Source organism: Ovis canadensis, chromosome 4 (genome assembly GCF_042477335.2).
Source record: "Ovis canadensis isolate MfBH-ARS-UI-01 breed Bighorn chromosome 4, ARS-UI_OviCan_v2, whole genome shotgun sequence".
In the NCBI taxonomy this organism is placed as follows: Eukaryota; Metazoa; Chordata; class Mammalia; order Artiodactyla; family Bovidae; genus Ovis; species Ovis canadensis.
In genome coordinates, this window is record NC_091248.1 from 63,917,934 (window position 1) to 63,941,363 (window position 23,430).

Here is a 23,430-nt window from a genome sequence, read left to right on the forward strand (position 1 = left end):
TTTATAGATTTACACTTGTAACATGCAAGTCATCATTTTTAAGCTATGAAAGGAAAGGAAGGCAAAAGCAAAGTTTTCTGAAACTAGAGATGATCTCTTTACTACTCCATTTCTATTCCATATGAAGTGGCATTTCCTTGGCCAGACTTCACTCCCCAGCCATGCTGGGCAAGGAGAGGGCTCAGAGGAGGAGGCAGAAAAGGCTGGTCATTTGTGCTTCTCAGCTTCAGCACAGCTCCTCAGGTTTGCTCATCGGAAGCCAGAAATGAAGGCACACATGATTCTGCACTTTAACTCCACCTAACTGTAGCAGGTAGCATAATTATTTTCTTGGTCGACAATTTCATTTTTAATGGCAATGACTTGATCTTCCAACTGTTTCAGCTGATCAGCTTTTTCTTGTTTACTAAGATTCAAAGCTTAGATCTTCTTTTCCAAATCTTAAAGAAGAAAATGGAGGAAATGTTTAATTAGGTCCCATTTGTTTATTTTTGCTTTTATTTCCATTACTCTATAAGGTGGATCATAAAAGATCTTGCTGCAATTTATGTCAAAGAGTGTTCTGCCTATGTTTTCTTCTAAGAATTTTTATAGTATCCAGTCTTACGTTTCGGTCTTTAACCCATTCTGAGTTTCTTTTTGTGTATGGTGTTGGAGAATGTTCTAATTTCACTCTTTTACATGTAGCTGTCCAGTTTTCCCAGCACCACTTATTGAAGAGATTGTTTCTTTCTCCACTGTATGTTCTTGCCTCCTTGTCGTCATAGATTAGGTGGCCATAGGTGCATGGATTTATCTGGTCTTACTACCCAGTTCCATTGGTCTATGTTCTGTTTTTCTGCCAGTATCACATTGTTTTGATTATTTGATTATTGTAGCTTTGTAGTATAGTCTGAACTCGGGATGCCTCCATTTTTCTTTCTCAAGATTACTTTGGCTATTTGGGGTCTTTTGTGCTTCCATTCAAATTAAATATAGAGCTACCATTTGATTCAGCAATCCCACTCGGGCATATATTTGGAAGAAACCATAATTTGAAAAAAAGGCATGCATCCCAGTGTTCATTGCAGCACTATTTACAATAGCCAGGACATGAAAGTAACCTAAAAGTCTATCAATGGACGAATGGATAAAGAAGATGCGGTACCTACATACAAGGGAGTGCTGTTGTTGTTGTTTAGTCACTAAGTGTTGTCCAACTTTTGCGGCCCCATGAACTTCAGCCCACCCAAGCTCCTCTTTCCATATTTTGTTCCAGGCAAGAATATTGGAGTAGGTGCCATTTCCTTCTCCAGGGGATGTTCCTGAGCCAGGGATCTAAACCATGTCTCCTGCACTGGCATGTGTGTCTGCTAAGTTGCTTCAGTCATGTCTGACTCTGAGCAACTCTGTGAACTGTAGCCTGCCATGCTCCTCTGTCCATGGAATTCTCCAGGCACGAATATGGGAGTGGGTTGTCATGCCCTCCTCCAGGAGTTATTCCCAACCCAGGGATCAGACCTGCATCCCTTATGTCTCCTGCATTGGCAGGCAGATTCTTTATCACTGAGCCGCCAGGGAAGCCCACAAGGGAATGTTACTTAGACATAAAAAAGAATGAAATAATGTCATTTGCAGCAACACGGATGAACCTGGAGATTGTCATAATGAATGAAGTAAGTCAGAAAAAGACAAATATCATGATATCACTTATATGTGGAATCACAAAACAGAAGCAGTCACAGATGTAGAAAACAAACATGGCTACCAAGGATGAAAGTGGGGGAAGGAAAACTGGAAGATTGGGATCGATGTAAATGCACTACCATATATAAAATGGAAAACTAATAAGAACCTACCACGTAGCACAATACTACAATAATACTTTGTAATGACCTATTTGGGGGAAGAATCTGCAAAAGAGTGGATACATGTTTATGTATAACTGATTCACTTTTCTCTACTGCACAAACACAACATTGTAAATCAACTATACTCCAATAAAAATTAATTTAAAAAGAAAATAAAAAAAAGAAAATGGATTAAATGATATCTTTCTATTTGATAGATTACTCCTAGATACCCCCATTATACAAAACACAGGGATTTATATGTCAGTTAAGGGCATATTTAGTTTTGTGGTTTGAATGCATAAATCACTTATTTTCACCAGATTTCTCAAGGTTTTCACTCAGATCAGCAGATAAATTGGTATTTTTGTCTAAAGAGAAATAGATTTCATTAGAAATGAAGAGAGATGATGAGCTTTGGTTGGATATGGTGACTTACTGTATTTCCAAAGGTTTATCCTTGCTATTTTAACTTCACTTTTTAAACAAGTTTCCATCACTTTAGGGCTTCTGAATTTTTCAGTAAAAAAGCCTGAAGACATTTTTAAAGACATGTACATTTATTCATTCTTCTCGGATACTGAAGTCCCTGAACAGTAAAAGCAAAGTAATGCCTTTCACTCTTATCCATCCTTTCATCCTATCTATGATTGCATAAATCCATCCACACACCCATCCATGAATTCATCCATGCATGCATCCATCCAAGCATTTACTTATCTGTTCTTTATCCAACAAATACTTGGGAATTATAGTAAAGCCTAACCAGGAGCTCATAGTGTAGTGGATGAAAGAGGTAGAGAGAGTTACAGTTAAAAGTGTGAGGTGGCCTTTAGAAAAGAAACTGACCTTCTTTAGTGGAACTTCTAAAAGAAAGAAGTAAGTGTTTCACTTCACTTGGTTGTATCACATGTGGATACTCAGTTGGTTTGGGGTTACTGTCAAACTAGCATGTAGCATTACAAGCTAGATTGCTGAAGAAATATGAAACTGTCTTGTGAACAAAAGTTGAATTAACTGGTTATGCTTCAAATGGAGAAAGAAGATTCAGGATATGTACTATAGCTATTTTCAAGTACTTGTGGGCAGAAAAGCAGAGTGTACACATTTGGTCATCCCGAGGACGTAGTATAAAACCAGCACATGAAAGCTTCATGAAGGAAGATTCTGTCTGAATATAAAGAACTTTCCCTGGTGGTCCAGTGGTTAAGACTCCATACTCTCAACACAGGGAGCATGGGTCTGATCCCTGGTTAGGATCAAACATGTTGCAAGGCACAACCAAAAAAAACAAACAAACAAACAAAAAAAACCTTTGTAGTAGTCGCAGCAGTTCAAAGACTAAGAAGTTGCTATGGTAGGTGATGAGCATTCTATCAATCACTAGAAACTTTCACATACAGGCCATGTGGGATTAAAGAGGGGTTTTAGCATTAGAAGACTATTTGTATGAAGAGAAAAATACTAATAGATCCTGGTGTTTCTACCAAGTAATTTAATAAGAGCATGCTGGATACTCTTCATTTGCCCCGCCAGATCCATTCCCCATCCTGCCTGTCTTGGAAAGCCAGCCTCCCTGCATGACATCACCTGGCTCCCTTGACCTCTGGCTTTCATTCACACTTGGCAGCCAGGCGGCTCTGAGAAGTGACGGGTGGCGGGGGGAGGGGAGTGAGCAGATTGCATCCCTGGGGAGCAGCAGGGTTCTGGCAGTTCTGCCATCTTCTGAGTCCAACTCCTGCAACGCGGCCTCCTCCCTTCTGCCCTGGTGTTCCCAGGGCTGCTTTCTAGCACCCACACTCCTGCTTCTTGTGGCTTCTTCAGGGATGCTAATGGCTTCTCTGCTGGTCACCCAGGACCTCCACGCCCTTGGCTGATGCTCTTAATTCCTGTGCTTCTATTCTATTCTAATTCCTTCCGACAAGAAATACAGCCTATTTACCTTCTCCCCTCAAACCAGGTCTAGCTTTCTTTGCCAGATGTTTGGACCAACAGAAAGCAGAAGAAATGATGTTGCTGGACCTCAAGAACCTTGGGCCTTCTCCTCACTCTAATGGAACCCTGTAACCACCAGGTTGTCAAGCAACCTGAGCTGAAAGACCCGGTGGAGAGAGGCAGTACCTCAGCCAATCCTGGGCCCTGGCAGACCTACCAGTTGATCCATCAGCCAATGCAGCTGCTTGAGTAACACCCCAGGAGAGACCCACAGAAAAACAGTGCATGCTTGTTGTTCTAAGACGTTAAATTTGGGGAACAGTTTGTGATGTGTTGAATACCTAACTGAGACAACTCTGCTTATAAACACACGATCCAGAATTGTATCCAAGTGTGTTTTCATTTCTTGCTAGGATCCTGACTGACACAAAGCTCTGCAGAGGGATCCTGGCTATAGACTGGGGCCCGCTCTCCACTCTCCTCACTTTGACCTGGTCAAGTTAAGTCAGGGCTCCTTTCTGGAATCCCATGGGCCTCTCTTCCTAACAGATGGGATAGAATACAACCCTTGTGGTTCAGCCTGTTCCCAAGTGGCAGAGTTAGGAAGATGGCCAAACCACTGTTTTATTTTCCTATCTTGTTGAGTTGTGAAAACAGCCTTAAAGTGAGAAGAAAGAAAGAAGTAGAAGGCATTATTTTCGGTCTCTCTGAGTAGATGTCCCCTGACTTAAACTTCTCTTCCAACATAATTTCAAGAACTGTGAAAGTTTTAGTCTATGTGGGAAAGTGGAAACAATGTGGACCCTGACATAAAATATAAGACAGAAAGGATTTTCCTTGTGTTTTTGTTCCCATAATAGGGACCAAGGTCTGGGAATAATAGAAACTGATTCTTCATGGTATTGCCCCTGGAATTCAAGGTAAAAAAATATTTGTCCTTTTTAATCTTAGTATTTTTAAAATTATTAGGAAAATGCTGAAAATGAAAAGAAGCTCACTACTTTAAAAACAATTCTACAAATGTAAAACTAGTATTTTTCCTCTTCACCCACCCCTTCCCCAGAGATATCCAACAGTAAGAGTATGGTGTTATTTTCCCTGACTTTGGCCCACAGTGACGTCGCATTTTCATTTTTTTTTCATGTCATAGCAGTGATATAAATGGTTATAGGGCCAAAGACTCATTTTATAATCAGTTCAGTTCAGTCGCTCAGTTGTGTCTGACTCTGTGACCCCATGGACTGCAGCACGCCAGGCTTCCCTGTCCTTCACCAACTCCTGGAGCTTGCTCAAGCTCATGTACATTGAGTCAGTGATTCCATCCAACCATCTCATCCTCTGTCATCCCCTTTTCCTCATGCCTTCAATCTTTCCCAGCATCAGGGTCTTTTCCAATGAGTCAGTTCTTTGCATCAGGTGGCCAAAGTACTGGAGTTTCAGTTTCAGCATCAGTCCTTCCAATGAATATTCAGGACTGATTTCCTTTAGAATTCAATGGTTTGATCTTGCAGTCCAAGGGACTCTCAAGTCTTCTCCAATACCCCAGTTCAAAAGCATCAGTTCTTCAGCACTCAGCTTTCTTTATAGTCCAACTCCAGTATCCTTGCCTAGAAAATCCAATAAACAGAGGAGCCTGGTGGGCTACAATCCACGGAGTCACAAAGAGTTGGACACGACTGATCGATTAACATACACACACACACACATCCATACATGATCACTGGAAAAACCATAGCTTTGACTGGATGGACCTTTGTCAGCAAAGTAATGTCTCTGCTTTTTAATATGCTGTCTAGGTTGGTCATAACTTTCCTTCCAAGGAGTAAGCGTCTTTTAATTTCATGGCTACAGTCACCATCTGCAGTGATTTTGGAGCCCCCAAAATAAAGGCTCTCACTGTTTCCATTGTTTCCCCATCTATTTGCCATAAAGTGATGGGACCAGTTGCCATGATCTTAATTTTTTAAATGTTGAGTTTTAAGCCAACTTTTTCACTCTCTTCTTTCACTTTCATCAAGAGGCTCTTTAGTTCTTCTTTGCTTTCTTTGCATCTGCATATCTGAGGTTAGTGATATTTCTCCCTGCAATTCATTTTATAATAAAGAAGCCCTTATAAGTGAGGAGTTTCAGTTATTTTAATATTTTGAGAGTTACTTATATTCCAAATGAATCTGGTTAACTTGAAAGCATTTGTTGTTCAGCTGCTAAGCGGTGTCTGACTCTTTGTGATCTCATGGACTGCAGCACTCCAGGCTTCCTTGTCCTTCACTATTTCCTGGAGCTTGCTTAAACTCATGTCCATTGATTAGTTGATGCCATCCAACCATCTCTTCCTCTGTCATCCCCTTCTCTTCTTGCCCTCAATGTTTCCCAGCATCAGGGTCTTCGGGAAACAATAAACACAACAATAAGTAAAACTAGACCACTCATCATTTGATATTTCTTGATGATTTAGAGGTGGTTCAGGACATGATGACTGCCCAGAACAATAACAAGTATCAGCTGTGGGAAAAGTAGACCAATTAACTTTTAAATTATATTGTTCTGTGTTTACATAACTATTTATTTACTTAACCTCTGATGTCTGATGGAAGCTAATTCTTTAGCCAAATTGGTCTATGTTTTTAATGGTTCTTTGGCTTTTATTATTTAAGTTAATTTTTATTGGAATGTAGTTACTTTGGGTTTTCCAGGTGGTGCAAGTGGTAAAGAATCTGCCTGCATTGCAGGAGACACCAGTTCGATCCCTGGTTGGGAAGATCCTCTGGAATAGGAAATGGCAACCCACTCCAGTGTTCTTGCCTGGAAAATTCCATGGACAGAGAAGCCTGGCAGGCTATAGTCCACAGGGTCACAAACGATCAGTCATGACTGAGCGTGCATGCACATAGTTGCTTTACAATGTTGGGTTAGTTTCCACTGTAGGCTGTTTGTTCTGTACACCAAAGAGAATCAGCTATATATATATACATATATCCCTTCTTTGTGTTTTGATTTCCCTCCCATTTAGTTCACCACAGAGCTCTGAGTAGAGTTCCCTGAGCTATACAGTAGGGTCTCATTAATTATCCGTATTACATATAGTACCAATATTTACTACACTTCTTGTGCATCAAAATTTCCATTTTGTTCAGTGTGTGTTTCCTTCCGAGTTGCTACCTACAGACCCGTGCGAAATGATGTAGCATTCTAGAGTCTAGATCATACTAACTCCAAAAAAGTAATTTGAAGGAGAAGAGAAAATGAGCAGCATAGGTGAGGACAGGGTTCCCCACCTTGGCCCTAGTGATATTTTGGGCAGAACAACTGTTCATTGTCGGGGAGACATTCTGTGGATTATAGAACATTTAGCAACATCCCTAACCTCCATCCACTAGAATGTTAGTTGAACCACTAGTTGTGACAAACAGGAATGTCTTCAAACATTTTTATCCCCAGGGGAGGGGAGAAAATCACCCCTGATTAAGAAGCACCAAAGTAGGGAACTTTCTTGGTGGTCTAGCGGCTGAGACTCTGTGCTCCCGATGCAGGGGGCCTGGGTTCAATCCTTGTCAGGGAACTAGAGTCCACAGGCTACAACTGAAGATCCTGCATGCCACAACTAAGACCCAGCGCAAGACCCAGCACAGCCAGAGAAATAACAGAAGCACCGAATTAGGACAAGGGCATTTTAAGGTGACTAAAGGCGATTTCAGTGTGCTCCAATTAGTACAGGTCAGAGTTCATCAATACTCTTTGAAGTAAGACCAGGCACAAGGCATGTTCTGTTACAGTCACAAACCCAGCTCCTACTTCTGTCTCAACTCAGTGGACTCATAAGTGGTTAAACTGTGTCAACCATAAATTGAAACCAGTATTTGTCCTACTAGGAAGGTGGAATATTATTAATATGATGTTATTGTCAAACTGGGGGGGTGCATAGAAGGACAGATAGAACTATTACATGATCTGGGAATCCTCAACGTGTGTATTCATCTGAAAGAAACAAAATCTGTATCTCAAAGAGATACTGCTCCCCTGTGTTCACTGCAACACTGTTCACAACAGCCGAGACATGGAAATAATCTGTGTCTGTCCATGGACGACTGGATACAAACACTGTGAGAGGCATATATTCACGTATCAGATATATACATACATACATATAAATATAGTTCAGCTATAGAAAGCAAGGAAATCTTGCCCATATGTAACAATGGACGAACCTAGAGGACATTATGCTAAGTGAAAATAAACCAGACAGAGAAAGACAAATACTATATGATCTCACTCATATGTGGACTTAAACACACAGAATGAGAATTGTGCTGCCATGGGTTGCAGGGGCGTAGAGGACATTGGGCAGATGTCAGTCAAAGAATACAAACTTCCAGTTGAAAGATGAATGGTTCTGTGGATCAATCAGATTATATTGCGCATACCAGTAGATCAGAAGCATTATTACCACATATACAAAAAGGCTGGGCTTCCCTGGTGGCTCAGAGGGTAAAGAGTCTGCCTGCAATGCGGGAGACCCAGGTTCAATCCTCAGGTCAGGTAGATCCCCTGGAGAAGGAAATGACAACTCACTCCAGTACTCCTGCCTGGAAAATTCCATGGATGGAGGTACCTGGTAGGCTTCATTCCATGGGATCACAAAGAGTCAGACATGACTGAGCAACTTCACAGGCATCCCTGGCAGCTCAGTCAGTAAAGAATCTGCCTGCAGTGCAGGAGACCCAGGTTCAATCCCTGGGTTTGGAAGGTCCCCTGGAGAAGGAAATGGCAACCCACTCCAGTGTTCTTGCCTGGAAAATCCCATGGACAGAAAGGCTGGCCGGTACAGTCCATGCGGTCACAAGAATCGGACACAACTTAGTGACTAAACCACCAGCACAAAAAGGTAGTTATGTGAGGTGGTGGATGTGTTAACTTAATTGTAGTAGTCATTTCACAACACACATATTCATCAAACCATCACATTGTACACTTTAAATACATACAATTCTATTTGTCGATTATACCTCCAAAGAGCTGGGAGCATATAAAGAATGGGTACCTGCTCTTCTTCCCATCTTGTCCTTTGTGTCTCCAGCCAGTTTCGCTGCAAAAGCTGGGAGTATCTAAAGAATAGGTGCCTGCTCTTCTTCCCATCTTGTCCTCTGTGTCTCCAGCCGGTTTTGCTGCCGCACCTTCTGGCTGTTTCACTTTTCCTAATGTTTCCTTCCTCAGCCCTGATACGCTCATCTTATGCTGAAGAACAGCATATTGATTCTGTAGCTCAACAAACTCCTACAGCACAGTAACATTCTCATTATCAGAAGATACTTGTAAAGCACGCGCACATGTGATGTCTGCCTGATACTGTTCATAAAAGGAGTTAAGAGGCAACCCTCATCCACTCAATATGCTTGAGTCACTCTGAGACGTCCAGCAGGGCTTTCATTGGTATTGCTTGTTTGTTTACAGGCTGGAAAAATTCTCAGCTTTAGTGAATTAAAAATGAAAATTTCCTGTTGTAAAATATCAAACACTGTTTTATGTGATGGCAACTATTTATGAGGTACCAGTTTGTCCTGAAGTATAAGGTCAGAGCTACACAGGACAGAACTGACTCAGGGCTGCCCTGGACAAAGGTCTTGGTTCAGTTGGGTTGAGCACTTACAAGTGCAAGGTGAAGGTCAGAGCGAGTGGTGAACATTCAGAAGCAGCAAGGACACAGGATTTGCTTGGTACAAAGGTGAGATAGGAACGTGGTAGGAAGGGAGGCAGGAGGTTATGAAGCGCTCCCTCAATATTAGAAGGGAAATCTTCAGGGTCAGCCTGAGTGGCTGACAACCTAGAACGTTAGACAGATGAATACAGGCCCGACCCAGGAATGGACTATGGAAGTGGGAGAAGGTGGGCAGGAAGCACCTTTCTCAGCCTCTGTTTCACAGAAAACACCCTCACCTCCCAGGTCAGCAAAAAATGTACCCAGCACATTAGGAATTAAGAGCAAGAAAATACACCAGTTATAAAAAACACTTCAACCTCTTTCTTTTGCTTCAGCTGCTATATGAATGAGACCAACCAGATTTCCTGCCAAGAAAATGAGTTGACAGCCTCTTTCAGCAACCGAAATGAATAGGCCATTTTCCACAACTGGTTCATGAATTCACTCTGATTTTTGTAACTCAATCTATTCTCTTTGGCAGGTGACTTGTAGTTCTTTATCTGCTATGTGATTTAATTAGAGCAAAGGGCAAATACGTACAGTTAGACCCATGACATAAATTGTGAACGTTTGGGAGTTTAGGAAAAAATTCGACTAGATGGGAGTAAACAGTCTAACATAATCTAGTTATAAAACTCTTCCTTGGGAGACAGCCCTCCATGTACAGAAGTGTCTCCATGCCCAGCGGGTTCCCTACACACACACTATGGAACACGGACCAGCACTAAAGGAAATGCTGACAAATGACACAAAAATCTGGGGTTAAGGGATTATCTTTCACAGAAGCACTGTTTGTCTGCTCTTGGTGGCAGAGGTACGATCAATGACCTCCTCAAGGCCCCCAGCCTGGTGCCGGGCTGCTTCAGCCTGAGCTCGTGCATGGCCAGCCTTTCCTCGATTCCTCTGCAGTGTGGTCTGCAGCTGGGCAAGTCCTCCCTCCAACGCTGACTGGTGCTTTGCTACGTCCAGCTTATTCTTCATCTCCTGGGCCTGATTTTCAGCCTGCTGTTGATTGAAACACCAGAAAAGAAAAAGTCTCCTTAGGTAATAAACAAACAAGAAAATAAATGACGTAATGATCCCTCCACAAATAATCTAGGTGTAAAGGGAAAGAAAACTGTTCCTTTGCTTTTTCTGTTCTATTAAAACAGTGTTATAATAAGATGCTTCTGATAATAGGGTATAAGAGAAAATATGGCACATATCAATGTAGTCACCCTCTGGCTTAAGAGTAAGTAATGCCATGACCCAAGGCCTTGGGTGTACCACCCTCCTCTCCATACCTCCCTCCACCCCCTCAAAGGTTACCACTACCCTGAATCTAACACTTTTCATTCCACATACTTTCATTTCATTCTGTGTGTGTGTATATGTGTGTGTGTGTGTGTGTGTGTGTGTGTGTGTGTATTAGCTGTCTTTTTGGGTATTTCTAACAAAATACAGTGGAGAAGGCAATGGCACTCCACTCCAGTACTCTTGCCTGGAAAATCCCATGGACGGAGGAGCCTGGTGGGCTGCAGTCCATGGGGTCACTGAGGGTCGGACACGACTGAGCGACTTCACTTTCACTTTTCGCTTTCATGCATTGGAGAAGGAAATGGCAACCCACTCCAGTGTTCTTGCCTGGAGAATCCCAGGGATGGGGGAGCCTGGTGGGCTGCCGTCTATGGGGTCGCACAGAGTCGGACATGACTGACGTGACTTAGCAGCAGCAGCAACAAAATACAGTATTTTCTACTTTTAAACTTTATATATAGATAGCATCCTGTTTTTTTTCTGCAGCTTGAATTTTTAAATTAAAAATTTTGCTTGTACAGGTCATTTAAGACAATTTGCATAGCTCTTGTATATTCACTTTTACCAATTTAAAGTGTCTCACAGTTTGACTGTACAAAAGTTGACTTTTCTCTTCTCTGGCGATGCAGGGGTGGCTTCTAATTTTTTTCTCCCTTATAAATAATAACAAACCTTTTACCCTTATTTGGACAGGGAGGCCTGATGTGCTGCGGTTCATGGGGTCGCAAAGAGTCGGACATGACTGAGCGACTGAACTGAACTGAACTACCCTTATTCCTTATTTTGGTGACTATGCTTATGATGTCTAGAAGTCTGGTTTGTCATTGGTTATCTCTTTCGTTCTTTGGTCAAAGTTTCATACCTTCTTTGATTTTTCTTAAGCATAATGAACACTCTTATTTTGTATCAGATATCCAGTAATGGTTATATTCAAAGTCTCCTGCATTCTGATTCTCTTGTTTGCTATTTCTGATGATTCTTCCTTAAGGCAATTTGTTTCTTTATTATGTGTTTTAAGGGAACCCTTTGAGACTTGGTTTTAAGGTACAGTCCTTTGGAAAGGATTTCTCATGGCCTCTGTCAGGCATCTGAGGGCCTTGGCAACTCAGGGTCACTTTAAATGACGTTTTTAGCTTGGTTTATGGGGGTCACATAGCTAGTGTGGATTCTAGCCCCATCTTACCTGAGAGCCAGCTTGTTAATAATTCTCAGTGAAGATTATCTCCCTCTACACAGAGGCTAGTGTCTATACCACCTCTCTCTGTGTAATGGTCTAACATTTCCTTGAGGGTGTGCCTTTTAAGGACCCTACTCTCTGCAGGGGCCTCATCACCTCCTTGCATAGGTTTTTCTATTACTTATGGCAGCTATGAAAACCAGCAGTGCTGATACCCCAGGGATTGGCAGCTGCCCTCTGCCGGCTTCCTGATCAATTACCTCTCTGGATCATGCTTTCCCGTCATTTTTGGCCTCTGAAGATGTCCTCCATTTTCTTTTTTACCAATTCAGCAATGCATTTAAAAATGTTTTAAAATAACATTTTCAGGTTTCTTTCTTTTTTTTTTTTTGGCCAGGCGGGTTCCTTTGTGTACTGGTCCATCACGCTGCTAGAAACGGAGAAGCCCCTTCCTGTGCCCTCAGGTGTATGCGGGAGTTTTTCTAGAGTAGGAATCTGCAAGCTTTTTCTGTAAAGGGCCTGACAGTAAACATTTTATACATTGTGGTCCAGAAAATCTTGATTGTAAGTATTCAACTCAGTGCCGTGGCTACACAAATGATCTATGGACAATATGTGGCTGAATTCCAATTGAACTGTGTGACTTTGGACACTACAACAGTTGGTGGGTGCATGTGACCCCTGGGCTGTATTTTGCCAACCCCTAGTCTGGAGTAGATGTACAGAAGGAGAAAACCTGGAGGCCTTCTTTACTTTTTGCTCCTATATATGTGCAACCTCTTCATATCTAAACTTTTTAAAATTTCCTGGTGTCCTAATCCTGTTCTGGTGCTTTCTGCTTTTCTTTTCAGGAAGCCTGTATTTAGATATCTAAACTGAGCTGAAGAGCAGAGACTGAGGAGCTTGCAGTCTGCTGGGAAGGGGATGAGCCTTGGAGGAGAGATGTCATGGACTCTCAGACTAGGACCTGTTTTGTCCTTTAACTGCCAGGTTTCCTCTTCCAGACCCATCAAGTGGGTTAAAGCATGGCTTTATTCCTGCCAAACTCTGGATGGAACCCTTTCTTTTGGGTTATCTTTCAGTTTTAGGATATGCTGGTGAGATTTTATGTAAATTTCATCATAAAAGTCTGGCAACAATTAACTTAATTTCTTTGGTTGGTGAGCTTTCAAAGCTCTATGACTTTCCCTGGTATAAGAAGGGGTAATATGACATCACTTCTAGGTGGAATTTAAGATACAACAGAAATAAATCTATCTACCAAACAGAAACAGACTCACAGACATAGAGATTTAGATTTCTGATTGTCAGCATGGGGAGTGGGGGCAGAGGGCTGGGAGGGATGGACTGGGTATTTGGGGGTGGTGGATGTTAAATATTACATTTAGAATGGATAAACAACAAGGTCCTACTCTATAGGACAGGGAGCTATATCCAATCTCCTGGGATAAACCATAATGGAAAAGAATATTTTAAGAAGAATGTATATATATGTAAAACTGAATTACTTTGCTGAACAGCAGACACTGGCATAACACTGTAAATCAACTATACTCCAATTTAATAATTAAAAAAAAAAGAAGGGACAAACTGTCCTCAAATCTATCCCTAATTAGCAGTGTGACCTTAGGCAAATGACTTAGTCTCCCCAGGTCTTAGTTTCTTCATTTACAAGTTGGTGGTAGCACTTGCTTTGTCCCCCAGGCTTGGCCAACAGTGAAAAGAGATAATGCTGGGAGAGCTCTGTAGTACATTAATTACACATACAATACTATCATAGCCTAATTTATCATCATAATAATCCCATTGAACAGATAAGACAAGCATGACATTGGCAGACATAAAACCTGTGCTATCTCCACAGTTGAAGTTTATTTCAGGTTAGTTTCAAAGAAGATTAAAAAAATACCTGAAGTTTGTCCTTTCTGAATTTTGTTATCTCGGCAGTCAGCTGTGTGATGGTAGAATCTGCCCGTCCTTGAGTGATCTGAACTTGTTGCAACTTATTCAACATTTTGCTGAGATTTGATAGAACATTTTCTGCTTTTCTGAGGTAAGATATTAACATATCAGATTAGATAAATATACAATTATTCATTTATTTCACCTTGAGAGTTCATTCGACTCAACCAAAAACTTTCCTGAATTATTTATAAAGTCTGTTTAAATTACTCTCAAGCAAGGCAAAGCACTGAAGTCTTCATTTTGAGAAACAGGTATATTTAAATGCCAATAAAACACTTATATTGTATATGCCTACATAGGTACAGATTTTGCCAGGTATGGAAATCAAAGATATAGATATCATTTCTTAACTTGTCATAAGCAGAGCTGTTTGGGTAATAAAAATGCCAAGCTTGGAAGAACAACAACAAAAAACTATCTTCAGCCAGTTCTTTCCTGACTCCTCAAACTTAAGCAATGCTCTTGAAATTCTTATTGGAGGTGAGGGGCTGGGGGTGGGCAAGTCAAGAGGCTCCACAGAGAGCAAAGAGAGTGAAAGGCTTTGCATTTACAGGCTGTGTTTATTCAGGTTTATTTAAGCTTCACTGACATTCCAGCCGCCCAGGGGCCCAGTCAGAGGTTAAAATCACAAGCATTCCAAGTGATAGTCTATTTTACAGAAATGAGCTCACCTCAAGTCAACATTCACCAGATACTTAGATCTACGGGCTCAGAAGAACCTTTGGAAGAGTGTACGAAGTCAGGGAGATAGCTGACTGACCTTAGTAAAGGCATAGTAGAAATGCTTGTATAGGAGCAAAAATAGCTAAATGGCAAAACATCCTCTTCTCCAATCAACCCATTCTCTCCCCCCAGTGGTAATTTTTTTCTTTTTAAAGAAAAATACTATTTTTTAAGAGCAGTTTTAGGGTCACAGCAAAATTGAGAGGGAGGTATAGAGAGTTCCCATACACTTATAACCTCCCCAGTTATTGACACCCCGCACCAGAGGGTCCATTTGTTACAACTGATGAATCTACACTGACACACCATAATCACCCAAAGTCCACAGTTTACATTAGGGCTCACTCTTGGTGTTGTCCATTCTGTGGGTTTGGACAAATGTATAATGACATGCATTTATCACTATAGTATCAAACTGAGTATTTTCACTGTCCTAAAATTCCTCTGTGTTTGCCTATTCATCCCTCTCCTCAATCCCTGCAACCACTGATCTTTTTTTTTTTTTTTCACTGTCCCCATAGTTGTGCTATTTCCAGAAGGTCTTAGAGTAAGAATCATACAGTATGTAGGTTTCCTTTTCTACACTTCTTTCTCTACAGTTACAGAAGGGGGTTCTGGAGTCTTGCCTTCTCATAACTCCCCCATCCCCGTATCTTTTTACTATATTCTTTTTTCCCTTAGATTTTCAATGTATTGCTCACTACAGTACATTTAGAGAGCACTCCCCAAAAAAGAAGAAAGAAGAAAAAAATATCGGAGAGAAAAATGTACCAATGATTCTACCACCTTTTATGATATTGGCATATTCTAACATTTTTGTCCTTATAAGATTTTTGTTTTCATGTCTGAGAGCCTCTTCTGTGTATAAAGTGTTATCTTCTTTTTAAACATATTAACATTATACACTGTAAAAATCTCTGCATGTTACTTCAGCATCATTTTTAATAGCAGTATGATTGTGCTGTAGTTACTTAATATTCCTAGTTGTAAATAGTAAAACTGGGAGGGGCTGGGCTTTCAGTGGAGTCTGAGGGACTTTATTTGTATAAGTGGATGGTGAGATAGTTCAGGTCTCAGCTCTGCTTCAGGGCATCCAAAAATGATGGTGGATGTAGAGGATGGTACCATTATCCACTGACCCTATGACCTTGACTCACAGTACCCCATGATCATAAAAACATCAAGGTGGCTTCTCATCTTTGGTTAATGAAGTCGACAAGGGCAAATGGAACCAAGAATTGGTTGGCTTTGTGTGCTATATATATCATTCAACTCCAGTACTACTCTTGGGGCACTAGAGTCCTTTTCTTCTCTTCCTTACCATCATATCTTTTTAACGTGATATATATATATTTTAAGTTTAGATTTTCAAAGTACTGTTTATTGCCATAAATATAGAAAGAACCAAAAATCAGTGTAAAAGAAGGGGGAAATACAGATATTCCCACCACTTGTTAAGATACTGGCATATAATTAATACATGAGGAGCCTGGTAGGCTGCAGTCCATGGGGTCACTATGAGTCAGGCACGACTGAGCGACTTCACTTTCACTTTTCACTTTCATGCATCGGAGAAGGAAATGGCAACCCACTCCAGTGTTCTTGCCTGGAGTATCCCAGGGACAGGGGAGGCTGGTGGGCTGCTGTCTATCTATGGGGTCGCACAGAGTCGGACACGACTGAAGCGACGTAGCAGCAACAGCAGTAGCAGCAATATACGGCATTTACTGTTGTATATTGGTATAAAGAGGTAACAGACCACAGGAAGGGCGCTCAGTCTAAGAAAAATGGGAAACCAGCATCTTTATGCACTGCCTCCCAGCTTCCCAGCTTCCCGGCGCAGACAGCTTCATTTTGGGCAATGAACTATCAGAGGGTAATTTCATTTGAATGCTATAGCTCCTTATGCTAGCTCCTTGGGCAAATATTTTTCTGATGGCCTTTCAGCAGATTGCCTGTTAGAGCAGGAGGAGAATATTAATATTAATTGTACTTACTCAGCTGCTTCTGCCTTCATCAAAACCTCCTGGGCTCCATCTGCTGCTTTGTTTAGCCTGTCCTCTTCTGTCCTTAAGTCCTCACAGAGTTGCATAAGTTTCTGTATTTTGTCAAGTTCATGGGTTAGATTTTGCGATGTTATTGGGAGGTGGATGTCAAGTACACGATTTGCCACCTTCTCTACGTCCTCTCGAGGCACGTGTTCCTCTTAAATAAGAAGATGCGTTTTAGATAACTGTGTCGCCTTATCATTCTAACTTGTCAATAGCATCACAATGAATTCTAAGCTAAATCTATTTGTATTTGATTAGTGTCTCTAGAATATAGGAACTAGACTGTAAGTGTTCCATAGACTCTTCTGCATCCTCAATTTTCCCTTCTCTGTGAAAGAAACACTGTGTAATGATGAACACACCTGAACAAATGTTTGTTGGAAAAATAACAGATTTGGGATATTTTGTGACCTACAAAATGTCTTCACAATAATTGCTTATTGTAAGTACAGATTCAAAAGCAATTAAAATGTTCAGATGCCTGTCATTAAGATTCAAAACCATGGAAAACTATTAAGCATAGAATGGATCAGCAACAAGGTCCTACTATATAGCACAGGGAACTATATTCAATGTCCTGTGATAAGCCATCACGGAAAGGAACGTAAAAAATAATGTAAATATATGTATAACTGAGTCACTTTACTATGTAGCAGATATTAACAACAATATAAATCAGCTATAGTTCAATTAAAAAAAAAATAAAAGATTCAAACACCATGAATGAGACAATAGGGAAGCCCTGGGTTTGGACTCAACAAAACTCCACTGTAAGCTCCCATGACGTTAAAAAGGCTCACAATTGCCTATTATACAAAGTGAATTAAGTCAGAAAGAGAAACACAAATACTGTATATTAACACTATATTGGAATTTAGAAAGATGGTAACGATGACCCTATATGCGAGACAGCAAAAGAGACACAGATGTAAAGAACAGACTTTTGGACTCTGTGGGAGAAGGCGAGGGTGGGATGATTTGAGAGAATAGCACTGAAACATGTATATTACCGTATGGAAAACAGATGACCAGTACAAGTTTGATGCATGAAGCAAGGCCCTCAAAACTGGTGCTCTAGGACAACCCAGAGGGATGGGTGGGAAGGGAGGTGGAAGGAGGGTTCTGGATGGTGGGGCACATGTACACCCATGGCTGATTCATGCTGATGTATGGCAAAAACCACCACAATACTGTAAAGTAGTTATCCTCCAATTAAAATAAATTAATTTACAATAATAAAAAGGCTAACAATTTTTGCTTATCTGCATAATGGTAATTTTATATGTGATACTGCTTCTCAAAGGCCTATTTTGAGAAGGGATATGACAAAATACAGTATGAGCAACATATTATCAAGAAACTTCTAAATACTATGCCCTGCTTTTCAGAAAATAGAATTGGCCTCTTTTGAGAACTGAAGTGGAAGATGTACTGTTGGTGTTCGGGGTAATAACTCTTTCTGTCTTTCTGGCTCCTGTCTGAGGCACAGATCCCAAGTCCCATGGGGGAAGTTAGAGATGAATTAGATACAGATCTGATCTCTGATACAGATCTGACAGAATGTGGTCCACTGGAGAAGGGAAAGGAAAACCACTTCAGTATTCTTACCTTGAGAACCCCATGAACAGTATGAAAAGGCAAAATGATAGGATACTGAAAGATGAACTCCCCAGGTCAGTAGGTGCCCAATATGCTACTGGAGATCAGTGGAGAAATAACTCCAGAAAGAATGAAGGGATGGAGCCAAAGCAAAAACAGTACCCAGTTGTGGATCTGACTGGTGATAGAAGCAAGGTCCGATGCTGTAAAGAGCAATATTGCATAGGAACCTGGAATGTCAGGTCCATGAATCAAGGCAAATTGGAAGTGGTCAAACAAGAGATGGCAAGGGTGAACGTCAACATTCTAGGAATTAGCGAACTAAAATGGACTGGAATGGGTGAATTTAACTCAGATGACCATTATATCTAGTACTGTGGGCAGGAATCCCTCAGAAGAAATGGAGTAGCCATCACGGTCAACAAAGGAGTCCGAAATGCAGTACTTGGATGCAATCTCAAAAACGACAGAATGATCTCTGTTCATCTCCAAGGCAAACCATTCAATATCACAGTAATCCAAGTCTATGCCCCAACCAGTAATGCTGAAGCTGAAGTTGAATGGTTCTATGAAGACCTACAAGACCTTTTAGAACTAACACCCAAAAAAGATGTCCTTTTCATTATAGGGGACTGGAATGCAAAAGTAGGAAGTCAAGAAACACCTGGAGTAACAAAGGCAAATTTGGCCTTGGAATGCAGAATGAAGCAGGGCAAAGATTAATAGAGTTTTGCCAAGAAAATGCACTGGTCATAGCAAACACCCTCTTCCAACAACACAAGAGAAGACTCTGCACATGGACATCACCAGATGGTCAACACCAAAATCAGATTGATTATATTCTTTACAGCCAAAGATATAGAGTCAACAAAAACAAGACCAGGAACCAACTGTGGCTCAGATCATGAACTCCTTATTATCAAATTCAGACTCAAATTGAAGAAAGTAGGGAAAACCACTAGACCATTCAGGTATGACCTAAATCAAATCCCTTATGATTATACAGTGGAAGCAAGAAATAGATATAAGGCCTAGATCTGATAGATAGAGTGCCTGATGAACTATGGAATGAGGTTCATGACATTGTACAGGAGACAGGGATCAAGACCATCCCCATGGAAAAGAAATGCAAAAAAGCAAAATGGCTGCCTGGGGAGGCCTTACAAATAGCTGTGAAAAGAAGAGAAGCAAAAAGCAAAGGAGAAAAGGAAAGATATAAGCATCTGAATGCAGAGTTCCAAAGAATAGCAAGAAGAGATAAGAAAGCCTTCTTCAGCGATCAATGCAAAGAAATAGAGGAAAACAACAAATTGGGAAAGACTAGAGACACTTCAAGAAAATCAGAGATACCAAGGGAACATTTCATGCAAAGATGGGCTCGATAAAGGACAGAAATAGTATGGACCTAACAGAAGCAGAAGATATTAAGGAGAGATGGCAAAAATACACAGAAGAACTGTACAAAAAAGATCTTCATGACCCAGATAATCACAATGGTGTGATCACTCATCTAGAGCCAGACATCCTGGAATGTGAAGTCAAGTGGGCCTTAGAAAGCATCACTATGAACAAAGCTAGTGGAGGTGATGGAATTCCAGTTGAGCTATTTCGAATCCTGAAAGATGATGCTGTGAAAGTGCTGCACTCAATATGCGAGCAAATTTGGAAAACTCAGCAGTGGCCACAGGACTGGAAAAGGTCAGTTTTCATTCCAATTCCAAAGAAAGGAAATACAAAAGAATGCTCAAACTACCACACAATTGCACTCATCTCACATGCTAGTAAAGTAGTGCTCAAAATTCTCCAAGCCAGGCTTTAGCAATACGTGAACTGTGAACTCTCTGACGTTCAAGCTGGTTTTAGAAAAGGCAGAGGAACCAGAGATCAAATTGCCAACATCTGCTAGATCATGGAAAAAGAAAGAGAGTTCCAGAAAAACATCTATTTCTGCTTTCTTGACTATACCAAAGCCTTTGACTGTGTGGATCACAATAAACTGTGGACAATTCTGAAAGAGATGGGAATACCAGACTACCTGACCTGCCTCTTGAGAAATCTGTATGCAGGTCAGGAAGCAACAGTTAGAACTGGACATGGAACAACAGACTGGTTCCAAATAGGAAAAGGAGTACGTCAAGGCTGTATATTGTCACCCTGCTTACTTAACTTACATGCAGAGTACATCATGAGAAATGCTGGGCTGGAAGAAGCACAGGAATCAAGATTGCCGGGAGAAATATCAATCACCTCAGATATGCAGATGACACCACCCTTATGGCAGAAAGTGAAGAGGAACTCAAAAGCCTCTTGATGAAAGTGAAAGAGGAGAGTGAAAAAGTTGGCTTAAAGCTCAATATTCAGAAAACGAAGATCATGGCATCCGGTCCCATCACTTCATGGGAAATAGATGGGGAAACAGTAGAAACAGTGTCAGACTTTATTTTTCTGGGCTCCAAAATCACTGCAGATGGTGACTGCAGCCATGAAATTAAAAGACACTCTTTGGAAGAAAAGTTATGACCAACCTAGATAGTATATTCAAAAGCAGAGACATTACTTGGCCGACTAAGGTCCGTCTAGTCAAGGCTATGGTTTTTCCTGTGGTCATGTATGGATGTGAGAGTTGGACTGTGAAGAAGGCTGAGCGCCGAAGAATTGATGCTTTTGAACTGTGGTGTTGGAGAAGACTCTTGAGAGTCCCTTGGACTGCAAGGAGATCCACCCAGTCCATCCTAAAGGATATCAGCCCTGGGATTTCTTTGGAAGGAATGATGCTAAAGCTGAAGCTCCAGTACTTTGGCCACCTCATGCGAAGAGTTGACTCATTGGAAAAGACTCTGATGCTGGGAGGGATTGGGGGCAGGAGGAGAAGGGGACGACAGAGGATGAGATGGCTGGGTGGCCTCACTGACTCGATGGACGTGAGTCTGAGTGAACTCCGGGAGTTGGTGATGGACAGGGAGGCCTGACGTGCTGCGATTCATGGGGTCGCAAAGCATCGGACACGACTGAGCAACTGAACTGAACTGAACTGATCTCCAAGGGGTTTACCATCAAGTCGGGAAATTATAAGTTATTTCAGATGATTACTGATATTTCATAAGAGGAGAAGTGATAAATGTAAGACAAAATGATGTGGTGTTCAGAGGGAAGAGAAAATATTTCAGGAAGAACTAAGAAGACATTCAAATCCGGCTTTAGAAGCCCACACAGATTAAATCTGTGGAGATGTGGGTTGAAGGGACGGGTAAGGGCATTGTCAGCTCAGGCAAAAGCTCAGGGTGGAACAGATAAATAGTGTGTTTGGCTGGCCAGTGGAGGGGGTGTGTAAAAAGTATGTGAAAAAGTTGAAAAGTGTCTTAAAAAGTTTTAAAAAAAGAGGTGAAGTTCAAGAAGGCTGGGAGTGGATCACACAAGCCCCTAAATGTGGGGCTAAGGAAACTGAACTTCATTCAAGAGACAATGGGAGCCATCGATGACTTTTAGTATTTGAGTGACATGACCTAAGTATATACCTTCTTTGCAGTAATTTTGCCTCAGCTTGTTTTAATATAAAAGAACTATTTTACTTAGTTTTTTTTTTTTTTTTTTTTTAGCTGTGTCACATGGCTTGTGAGGTTTCAGTTCCCCAACCAGGGATTGAATCTGGGCCCTTGGCAGTGAATGTGCCAAGTCCTAACCACTGGACCGCCAGCAAATTCCCAAAGTTAATGTTTCACTTCCTATAATGCTTTTGAAAAAATGCAACAGGAATTTTTCATGAATAAATTAAAGCATATTTTAAACAGAACTGTGGATCTAGCTCTTTATAGAAATGGTAACTGTTTTGTTAAAAAGAAAAGTTCCAATAAAAAGTGAATTGAATGTAATTCCACATTCAGTCATGAAACATTTATTGCCATTGATTATGAGATTTAAAATTTAAATTTAAATGATTGTAAATTCACTTTCAGGAAAAGTGACACAAAACTCTGTTAATAAGGAATTCAGATCACAAGGAAAATAATAAGATGGTCAAAGAAGATCTGCATAGTGTGGCCACCATAAATGTAATACTTTTATTTGGGCTTTACAGCCAAGAAAATTTAAGAAACTGGGTGGGCGAAAGGTTCCACTTCCTGGTGACCAAGAATCTCGGGACTCTGACCAGGGAAGTTCCTTTTATGGAACAGGATTTTTCTCGATGCCTAGGTCACTAAGAGTCGGACACAACTGAGTGACTTCACTTTGACTTTTCACTTTCGTGCACTGGAGAAGGAAATGGCAACCCACTCCAGTATTCTTGCCTGGAGAATCCCAGGGACTGGGGAGCCTGGAGGGCTGCCGTCTATGGGGTCGCACAGAGTCGGACGCGACTGAAGCGGCTTAGCAGCAGCAGCAGCAACCTAATTTTTGTGTAATAATCTGAACACAGTTCCCCCCTCAATTCCTTAGGCTATTTAAAGTGACATTTTTATTGTGAGTCTATTTTAAGTGACATTCTAGTAGCAATGAGAATCAGGGCCAGTATAGCAATAGGCTCTATGATCCAGTGAACTAGGAGGAAAACAGGTAGAACCTGCTTTGAGATCTGTTGCTTGAGCTCAGGACTGTATTTTACGATTTTCACACAACAGCGGTGGTAGTTCTGATATTTAGTTTTGGTGTCTGAATTAACTTGCATCTGCAGAAATAGCTAATGTGTTCCTCACATTAATTGGCATTGATTGTGAGTATAAATCTACTAGATTAAATCACAGATCTACTATGATCTGTGTCTAGTAAATATCAATCCATCTAGTTTCTCATTGAAAATTTGCTTTTGAACAAACAAATGTCCAGCTCACTGATTTCATACTCAGTCATTTTCACTGATTATTTTGGTCATTTTTATTAATTATTTTCATTCCTTATTTTTTTCTTATTTTGAAAATCAGTATTAGAGCTGCTAATACAATTTCTAGAAACAATGAAATAGAACTTGGCCACAGGGGTCTCATAAAAATCAATAGCAAAGAGATTTAATAAAGTGACTGCAAAGATTGTAACCGACACCCTGACTGTTGATTAATTCATGTGGAAATATTAAATTACTGAATTTGGATGATGGCTATGGGAGAGAAAGCTATCGCAGATCAATTCCATGCAGTATGGTACCCAAATGACATTATTCGCAGAAAG

At 40.9% G+C, this 23,430-nt stretch overlaps 1 protein-coding gene across 1 annotated transcript in view; it reads right to left on the reverse strand.

The window, feature by feature from the left end:
• Window positions 1–201: 201 nt before the first annotated feature.
• LAMB4 (laminin subunit beta 4) overlaps window positions 202–23,430 on the reverse strand; it is a 117,175-nt gene continuing 93,946 nt past the window's right edge. Inside the window, 5 exon segments of the mRNA XM_069588888.1 lie at window positions 202–440; window positions 8,882–9,035; window positions 10,288–10,461; window positions 13,842–13,980; window positions 16,618–16,825. Coding sequence (XP_069444989.1) covers window positions 301–440; window positions 8,882–9,035; window positions 10,288–10,461; window positions 13,842–13,980; window positions 16,618–16,825 — 815 coding nt within the window. The 3' untranslated portion in view covers window positions 202–300.